The 10,000-nt window shown below is 48.0% G+C and overlaps 1 protein-coding gene across 1 annotated transcript; it reads left to right on the top strand.

Moving 5' to 3' along the window:
* Positions 1-3,296: 3,296 nt before the first annotated feature.
* Positions 3,297-9,841, top strand: mvb12a (multivesicular body subunit 12A). The gene is made up of 7 exons (XM_084189336.1): positions 3,297-3,408; positions 3,959-4,057; positions 4,938-5,021; positions 5,102-5,201; positions 5,476-5,605; positions 5,902-6,042; positions 9,694-9,841. Exons 2-7 carry the CDS (start codon positions 3,959-3,961, stop codon positions 9,809-9,811), a joined length of 672 nt encoding a protein of 223 aa, XP_084045462.1. The 5' UTR covers positions 3,297-3,408; the 3' UTR covers positions 9,812-9,841.
* Positions 9,842-10,000: the final 159 nt, after the last annotated feature.

The following is a 10,000-nucleotide window of genomic DNA, read 5'->3' as shown; positions in this document are numbered from 1 at the left end:
CCGTGCCGGACTGGGAACACGCACCACTGGCTTGGTGCGAGGAGCAGGCACGGGCCGTGCCGGACTGGGAACACGCACCACTGGCTTGGTGCGAGGAGCAGGCACCGGCCGTGCCGGACTGGGAACACGCACCACTGGCTTGGTGCGAGGAGCAGGCACGGGCCGTGCCGGACTGGGAACACGCACCACTGGCTTGGTGCGAGGAGCAGGCACGGGCCGTGCCGGACTGGGAACCGGCGCTGGAGATCCACGACTGTTCCAGTCCTCCTCTCTCCACGCCCAATCCTCCTCCAGTGAGGACTCCTCCGGGAGCCCCCACGAGTTAGGGAACAGAAACTCATCGTCGTCGTCATCCTCCGACTCCTCAGCGTAAAACTGTTCCCATTCCTGTTCCCATGGTCGTAGGGACTCCAACTGGAACCCCACCGGGTGCAGTGGGGCGGGGCTCTTCTCTCTCGATCCCCGACCACCCCTCTAGCCCCCCCAAATTATTTTCTTGGGGTTGCCTCTCGGGCTTCCTCAGCGGTTGGTCCCGTTGGCGTTGTCGTGGATCCGCTATTGCCAGGGTCCTTTCCCAGCAAATTTCTCCTCCCATGACCACCATTTGCCCACCTGTGACAAAGCTATTCGCTCCGCCTCGGCACGCTGCTTGGTCCTTTTGTGGTGGGATCTTCTGTCACGATCGTTGAGAGACGGGTCAGACCAAGGTGCAGCGTGAAAAGCGTACATGTTTATTAACACAATAAACATACAACAAAACAAGAAACAACGTAACGTGAAGTCCTCCGGCTATACACATACAAGCCTAAACGGAACAAGATCCCACAATACACAGTAGGCAATGGGCTACCTAAGTATGATCCCCAATCAGAGACAATGAGCGACAGCTGCCTCTGATTGGGAATCACACCCGGCCAGACATAGAAATAGAAAAACCAGAACATAAACATAGAATGTCTAACATAGATTTCCACACCCTGACTCAACAAACTATAGTTCTATAGGTCAGGGCGTGACAGAAATAACACATATGGAATCATGTAGTAACCAAAAGTGTTAAACAAATCAAAATATATTTTATATTTGAGATTCTTCAAATAGCCACCCTGTGCCTTGATGACAGCTTTGCACACTCTTGGCATTCTCTCCACCAGCTTCACCTGGAAATGCTTTTCCAACAGTCTTGAAGGAGTTCCCACATATACTGAGCACTTGTTGGCTGCTTTTCTTTCACTCTACGGTCCGTCTCATCCCAAACCTTCTCAATTTGGTTGAGGTCGGGGGACTGTGGAGGCCAGGTTATCTGATGCAGCACTCCATCACTCTCCTTCTTGGTAAAATAGCCCTTACACAGCCTGTGTCACCAGAAAAGCACCCCCACACCATAACACCTCCTCCTCCATGCTTTACGGAGGGAAATACACATGCGGAGATCATCGATTCACCCACACCGTGTCTCACATAGATACGGCAGTTGGAACCAAATATCTCCAATTTGGACTCCAGACCAAAGGACACATTTCCACCGGTCTAATGTCCATTGCTCGTTTTTCTTGGCCCAAGCAAGTCTCTTCTAATTATTGGTGTCCTTTAGTAGTGGTTTCTTTGCAGCAATTCGACCATGAAGGCCTGATTCACACAGTCTCCTCTGAACAGATGTGTCTGTTACTTGAACTCTGTGAAGCATTTATTTGGGCTGCAGGCTGGTAACTCTAATGAACGTATCCTCTGCAGCAGAGGTAACTCTGGGTCTTCCATTCCTGTGGCGGTCCTCATGAGAGCCAGTTTCATCATAGCGCTTCATGGTTTTTGCGACTGCACTTGAAGAAACTTTCAAAGTTCTTGAAATGTTCAGTATTGACTGACCTTCATGTCTTAAAGTAATGATCGACTGTCGTTTCTCTTTGCTTATTTGAGCTGTTCTTGCCATAATATGGACTTGGTCTTTTACCAAATAGGGCTATCTTCTGTACACCACCCCTACCTTGTCACAACACAACTGATTGGCTCAAACGCATTAAGAAGGAAATACATTCTACAAATTAACTTTTAAGAAGGCACACCTGTTAATTGAAATGCATTCCAGGTGACTACCTCATGAAGCTGGTTGAGAGAATGCCAAGAGTGTGCAAAGCTGACATCAAGGCAAAGGGTGGCTATTTGAAGAATCTCAAATATAACATATATTTTGATATGTTTAACACTTTTTTGGTTACTATTTGATTCTATATGTGTTATTTCCTAGTTTTGATGTCTTCACTATTATTCTACAATGTAGAAAATAGTAAAAATAAAGAAAAAGGTGTTCTAAAACATTTGACCGGTAGTGTATCTGTGTGACAGTATATTTCAGTGTGTGTGACGGTATATTTCAGTGTGTGTGACAGTATATATCTTAATTAATAGTAAACATTACACTCAAAAGTTTCAAAGGAATAGAGACATTTCAAATGTCATATTATGGCTATGTACCGCGTTGTAACGATGTGCAAATAGTTCAAGTACAAAAGGGAAAATAAATAAACATAAATATGGGTTGTATTTGCAATGGTGTTTGTTCTTCACTGGTTGCCCTTTTCTTGTGGAAACAGGTCACAAATATTGCTGCTGTGATGGCACACTGTGGTATTTCACCTAATAGATATGAGAGTTAATCAACATTTATTTGTTTTCAAATTCTTTGTGGGTCTGTTTAATCTGAGGCAAATATGATTCTCTAATATGGTCATACATTTGACAGGAAGTTAGGAAGTGCAGCTCAGTTTCCACCTAATTTTGTGGGCAGTGTGCACATAGCCCGTCTTCTCTTGAGAGCCAGTTCTGTCTACGGTGGTCTCTCTCAATTGCAAGGCTATGCTCACTGAGTTTGTACATAGTCAAACATTTCCTTAATTTTGGGTCAGTCACAGTGGTCAGGTATTCTGCCACTGTGTACTCTCTGTTTAGGGCCAAATAGCATTCCAGTTTGATCTGGGTTTCTTTTGTAAATTCTTTCCAATTTGTCAAGTAATTCTCTTTTTGTTTTCTCATGATTTGGTTGGGTCTAATTCTCTCTCCCTCTCCAAACACCAACCATAAATCACACAATTAAATGCCACAGCATTTAGACACTTTTCATAGATTACAGCAATAAGTAAAGGGAGAAGCGAGGACCCGTTCAACAATATGATTTCAGGACAGTAGCGCCATCTGGCGGTGAGGTGAAATACCAGCGCATCTTCTTCGGAAGTGCGTGCGTAATCGTTTGGCTTGTCCCGGTGATTGATGGGAATTGTAGTCATAGAATCTCCAGTATTTCCTGGAAAAGAGACAAGGAAAAGTCACAAGAAGTTCTTGCTCGCCTCTAAAAAGTTGTTTACTGGACTTCATTTACAGTCTAAAGCGAGAGAAGGTGAAACGAAAAACAGAGTAAGTACCATGTTTTTACCAGGGTTTTTGAAAACTGAGTGAAATCTCCGAGACGGAGGAAAAAATATGTTTGACTCACCTGTCAAACAAATGTTAGCTAGCTGCTAGCTAGCTAGGTTAGCCAACTTGCAAGCAATTTTTTCCTAACAATGGGGCATTTGTAGCTAATACCGGGTTTTAGTGATCAAATCACCGTTTTTATTAGCTAGTTTCACAGTTGTTTACTAGTTTTATTTCTTGACTGGTTATTGGCAGTTACCTGTCAAACAACCATTCCTTTGTTATGCTTGCAAAGCCAAATAGCAATATGGAAATCTGGCAAAATAATGTTATCTTTTGCACAGCAATACCATGATGATAGCTGCTCCACAATGTTATGTCTGATAGAGCAGTGGTTGTTGGGAGAACGTGGGGAAATTAGTCACGTCGAATTGTTGACAATCCTTAAAATAATTATTTATGAATGACCATCATAATAACCTCCTCACCCCGTTCTATTCCCCTTCTCGCCTCTCCCTTTCTTCTCTTCATCTCCTCTCCTCTTTTCCAGATGTCTCTGATGGAGCACGGTGGTGTTGCCCCCATCAGGCCGGTGACGGCAGTGGCCTGGGCCTCCAACAGCAGCACCTGTCCCAAAGACTTCAACCTGGTAGGGAGTCGGGGAGGAGGGAGGGTGTCGGGGGGGAGGGAGGGATACAGGCAGAGGAAGTAGGAAATAGAAGGAGATGATTTAAGGTCAGAATACATAAAGGCTTGGCCCATAGAGGAGATGATTTAAGGTCAGAATACATAAAGGCTTGGCCCATAGAGGAGTCAGTAAGAGGTCATTAATTCTCAATATTGTGTGTAGTGTCTTACTCTCTCTCTCTCTCTCTCTCTCTCTCTCTCTCTCTCTCTCCCCCCCCCTCCTGTCTCTCTCTCTCTCTCTCTCTCTCTCTCTCTCTCTCTCTCTCTCTCTCTCTCTCTCTCTCTCACCCTCTCTTTCTCTCTCCCCTCCTGTCTCTCTCACCCTCTGTCTCCCCCTCTCTCTCTCTCTCCCCTCCCCTCCTGTCTCTCAACCTCTCTCTCTCCCTTCCTGTCTCTCTCACCCTCTGTCTCTCTCTCCCCTCCTGTCTCTCTCACCCTCTCTCTCTCACCCCTCTCTCTCTCTCCCCCCCTCCTGTCTCTCTCTCTCTCTCTCTCTCTCTCTCTCTCTCTCTCTCCCCCCCTCCTGTCTCTCTCTCTCTCTCTCTCTCTCTCTCTCTCTCTCTCTCTCTCTCTCTCGCTCTCTCTCTCTCTCTCTCTCTCTCTCACCCTCTCTTTCTCTCTCCCCTCCTGTCTCTCTCACCCTCTGTCTCCCCCTCTCTCTCTCTCTCCCCTCCCCTCCTGTCTCTCAACCTCTCTCTCTCCCTTCCTCTCTCTCTCTCCCTCTCCTCTCTCTCTCTCTCTCCCCCCCTCCTCTCTCTCTCTCTCTCTCTCTCTCTCTCTCTCTCTCTCTCTCTCTCTCTCTCTCTCTCTCTCTCTCTCCCCCCCCCCCTCTCTTGTTCTAGATTAGTATAACCGAGGATGGAGCTGCTGCTAACTTCACACGGAGCTTCGCCATGAAGTCTGGCTACTACCTCTGCTACAGCAAGGTATGACACACACACACACACACGACTCAGACAGTCACATGCACGCCGCATGCCTAAATGACATCTCCCCCTCTCTCTAGGACATGTCAGGTGGTATGGTAGTATCTGATGTCCAGGTGATCTCAGAGAAGGAGACTGTTCCTCATGGGTACTGTTATATACCTGAGCACCTGGAGCCTAGTGAGTACCTGCTGCATGCCTCAACACTTAGAAATGTTCATGAAATGCTATATAACTCATTTATTAACAAGACACTACTGCAAGTAATTATAAGGTAGTTGTTTTTAGGTGTTTTTTGTCACGTTTCATACAACGTGCGTCTGATTATGTTCTCATGACTAAGACCAGACGTCTGTAGGAACTTTGATCTATGTGTCCTCTGAATCTCAATTTTTAACTGGAGATTTCTACAAAGTATTCAGAAATGTGTGTGTGTCCGTGCGCGTGTGTCCAGGGGCCTCTGTGTCGAAGAAGAAGCGTGTGTGTGTCCGAATGGTTCCAGTGGGTGGTGTGGAAACTGCTGTACTGGACATCAAACTGACTGCTAAGAGTAGAATGATGCTGCAGCACTACACCTGTTTAGGGTCAGTCTCACACACACACACACACACACACACACACACACACAGAGAGAGACTGACAGACAGAGAGAGAGACACACATACACACACACACACACACACACAAAGAGACAGACAGAGAGAGAAACACACACACACAGAGAGAGACTGACAGAGAGACACACACATCCCACTACTCTCTCCTTACCATAATGTAGCTTGGTCCTGGACAGTGAAGATTCTCCATTGAGCTTGCTGTGTCTGGGAGACCAGCCCTTGGTGTGTCTGTTCTAACTGGTGTGTTGTCCTGTCTGTCTCAGGGACATGAATGGGTATGTGATGTGGTGTAGGAAGGGGCCCTTCTCCAGCCCTCTACCCCAGGCCAAGCCTCGCAGCCTCAGCCTTGACCTCCGTAAGCTCTCCCTGGACCAGAACCCCCCTCCACTACCCCTCAGACCCAGGTAACTACCCCTCAGAGCCAGGTAACTACCCCTCAGAGCCAGGTAACTACCCCTCAGAGCCAGGTAACTGCCCCTCAGAGCCCCTCCACTACCCCTCAGACCCAGGTAACTACCCCTCAGAGCCAGGTAACTACCCCTCAGAGCCAAGTAACTACCCCTCAGAGCCAGGTAACTACCCCTCAGAGCCAGGTAACTACCCCTCAGAGCCAGGTAACTGCCCCTCAGAGCCCCTCCACTACCCCTCAGACCCAGGTAACTACCCCTCAGACCCAGGTAACTGCCCCTCAGAGCCAGGTAACTACCCCTCAGAGCCAGGTAACTACCCCTCAGAGCCAGGTAACTGCCCCTCAGAGCCCCTCCACTACCCCTCAGACCCAGGTAACTGCCCCTCAGACCCAGGTAACTGCCCCTCAGACCCAGGTAACTACCCCTCAGAGCCAGGTAACTGCCCCTCAGAGCCAGGTAACTACCCCTCAGACCCAGGTAACTACCCCTCAGAGCCAGGTAACTACCCCTCAGAGCCAGGTAACTGCCCCTCATACCCAGGTAACTACCCCTCAGAGCCAGGTAACTGCCCCTCAGACCCAGGTAACTACCCCTCAGAGCCAGGTAACTACCCCTCAGACCCAGATAACTACCCCTCAGAGCCAGGTATCTCTCCCGGGGCCAGACCTCTCCTCCACTGCCCCTCAGACCCAGGTAAGACTGTTACCTTAGACCTTCCATCCAGGTGAGACTGTTACCTTAGACCTTCCATCCAGGTAAGACTGTTACCTTAGACCTTCCATCCAGGTGAGACTGTTACCTTAGACCTTCCATCCAGGTAAGACTGTTACCTTAGACCTTCCATCCAGGTGAGACTGTTACCTTAGACCTTCCATCCAGGTGAGACTGTTACCTAAGACCTTCCATCCAGGTGAGACTGTTACCTTAGACCTTCCATCCAGGTAAGACTGTTACCTTAGACCTTCCATCCAGGTGAGACTGTTACCTTCCATCCAGGTGAGACTGTTACCTAAGACCTTCCATCCAGGTGAGACTGTTACCTTAGACCTTCCATCCAGGTGAGACTGTTACCTTAGACCTTCCATCCAGGTAAGACTGTTACCTTAGACCTTCCATCCAGGTAAGACTGTTACCTTAGACCTTCCATCCAGGTAAGACTGTTACCTTAGACCTTCCATCCAGGTAAGACTTACCTTAGACCTTCCATCCAGGTGAGACTGTTACCTTAGACCTTCCATCCAGGTGAGACTGTTACCTTAGACCTTCCATCCAGGTGAGACTGTTACCTTAGACCTTCCATCCAGGTAAGACTGTTACCTTAGACCTTCCATCCAGGTGAGACTGTTACCTTAGACCTTCCATCCAGGTGAGACTGTTACCTAAGACCTTCCATCCAGGTGAGACTGTTACCTTAGACCTTCCATCCAGGTAAGACTGTTACCTTAGACCTTCCATCCAGGTGAGACTGTTACCTTCCATCCAGGTGAGACTGTTACCTAAGACCTTCCATCCAGGTGAGACTGTTACCTTAGACCTTCCATCCAGGTGAGACTGTTACCTTAGACCTTCCATCCAGGTAAGACTGTTACCTTAGACCTTCCATCCAGGTAAGACTGTTACCTTAGACCTTCCATCCAGGTAAGACTGTTACCTTAGACCTTCCATCCAGGTAAGACTTACCTTAGACCTTCCATCCAGGTGAGACTGTTACCTTAGACCTTCCATCCAGGTGAGACTGTTACCTTAGACCTTCCATCCAGGTAAGACTGTTACCTTAGACCTTCCATCCAGGTAAGACTGTTACCTTAGACCTTCCATCCAGGTAAGACTGTTACCTTAGACCTTCCATCCAGGTAAGACTGTTACCTTAGACCTTCCATCCAGGTAAGACTTACCTTAGACCTTCCATCCAGGTGAGACTGTTACCTTAGACCTTCCATCCAGGTGAGACTGTTACCTTAGACCTTCCATCCAGGTGAGACTGTTACCTTAGACCTTCCATCCAGGTAAGACTGTTACCTTAGACCTTCCATCCAGGTGAGACTGTTACCTTAGACCTTCCATCCAGGTGAGACTGTTACCTAAGACCTTCCATCCAGGTGAGACTGTTACCTTAGACCTTCCATCCAGGTAAGACTGTTACCTTAGACCTTCCATCCAGGTGAGACTGTTACCTTCCATCCAGGTGAGACTGTTACCTAAGACCTTCCATCCAGGTGAGACTGTTACCTTAGACCTTCCATCCAGGTGAGACTGTTACCTTAGACCTTCCATCCAGGTAAGACTGTTACCTTAGACCTTCCATCCAGGTAAGACTGTTACCTTAGACCTTCCATCCAGGTAAGACTGTTACCTTAGACCTTCCATCCAGGTAAGACTTACCTTAGACCTTCCATCCAGGTGAGACTGTTACCTTAGACCTTCCATCCAGGTGAGACTGTTACCTTAGACCTTCCATCCAGGTAAGACTGTTACCTTAGACCTTCCATCCAGGTAAGACTTACCTTAGACCTTCCATCCAGGTGAGACTGTTACCTTAGACCTTCCATCCAGGTGAGACTGTTACCTTAGACCTTCCATCCAGGTAAGACTGTTACCTTAGACCTTCCATCCAGGTAAGACTGTTACCTTAGACCTTCCATCCAGGTGAGACTGTTACCTTAGACCTTCCATCCAGGTGAGACTGTTACCTTAGACCTTCCATCCAGGTGAGACTGTTACCTAAGACCTTCCATCCAGGTGAGACTGTTACCTTAGACCTTCCATCCAGGTAAGACTGTTACCTTAGACCTTCCATCCAGGTGAGACTGTTACCTTCCATCCAGGTGAGACTGTTACCTAAGACCTTCCATCCAGGTGAGACTGTTACCTTAGACCTTCCATCCAGGTGAGACTGTTACCTTAGACCTTCCATCCAGGTAAGACTGTTACCTTAGACCTTCCATCCAGGTAAGACTGTTACCTTAGACCTTCCATCCAGGTAAGACTGTTACCTTAGACCTTCCATCCAGGTGAGACTGTTACCTTAGACCTTCCATCCAGGTGAGACTGTTACCTTAGACCTTCCATCCAGGTGAGACTGTTACCTTAGACCTTCCATCCAGGTAAGACTTACCTTAGACCTTCCATCCAGGTGAGACTGTTACCTTAGACCTTCCATACAGGTGAGACTGTTACCTTAGACCTTCCATCCAGGTGAGACTGTTACCTTAGACCTTCCATCCAGGTGAGACTGTTACCTAAGACCTTCCATCCAGGTGAGACTGTTACCTAAGACCTTCCATCCAGGTGAGACTGTTACCTAAGACCTTCCATCCAGGTGAGACTGTTACCTAAGACCTCTCATCCAGGTGAGACTGTTACCTAAGACCTCTCACCCAGGTGAGACTAGGTTAGATGAGGCTGCTACCTCTCAGACCCAGGTACAGTACACCTGTTATCCAGGTACCTCTCAGGTGAGAGACTCAGATCTTGGTGTGTGGCTACTGGCCTGGTTTACCTCTATTAGCCAGATAGGACCTACACAGGACATCTCTCTGACTGTAACCCCTGATGGTAACCCTCTCTCTGTGGCCAGGTGAGAGTGATGGTAACCCTCTACTCAGCATGCCACATAGCCTGACTTATGTCTCCCTGTCTCCATAGCAATGCTCCACCCCCGCCCCCTGGCAGGAAGCTCAGCCATCGCCGCAGCAACCTCCAATTGAACGACACCGTGGACAAAGTGGTCGACAGCAGCAGCATCTACGGCATCTCAGGTTGACCAAACTACAGAAAACACTTCTTCTAGAAACAGACAAGACACTGTACATGTTATAAAGACTGATGTACTGACTCTCTCTCTCTCTCTCTCTCTCTCTCTCTCTCTACCTACACCCCATCTCTCTCTCTCTCTCTCTCTCTCTCTCTCTCTCTCTCTACCTACCTACACCCCATCTCTCTCTCTCTCTCT

The sequence above is a fragment of the Coregonus lavaretus genome (assembly GCF_964263955.1).
Source record: "Coregonus lavaretus genome assembly, contig: HAP1_SCAFFOLD_6921, whole genome shotgun sequence".
Lineage (NCBI taxonomy): Eukaryota > Metazoa > Chordata > Actinopteri > Salmoniformes > Salmonidae > Coregonus > Coregonus lavaretus.
Note: the sequence above shows the minus strand (reverse complement) of the source record. Positions and strands in the feature narration are given on the sequence as shown.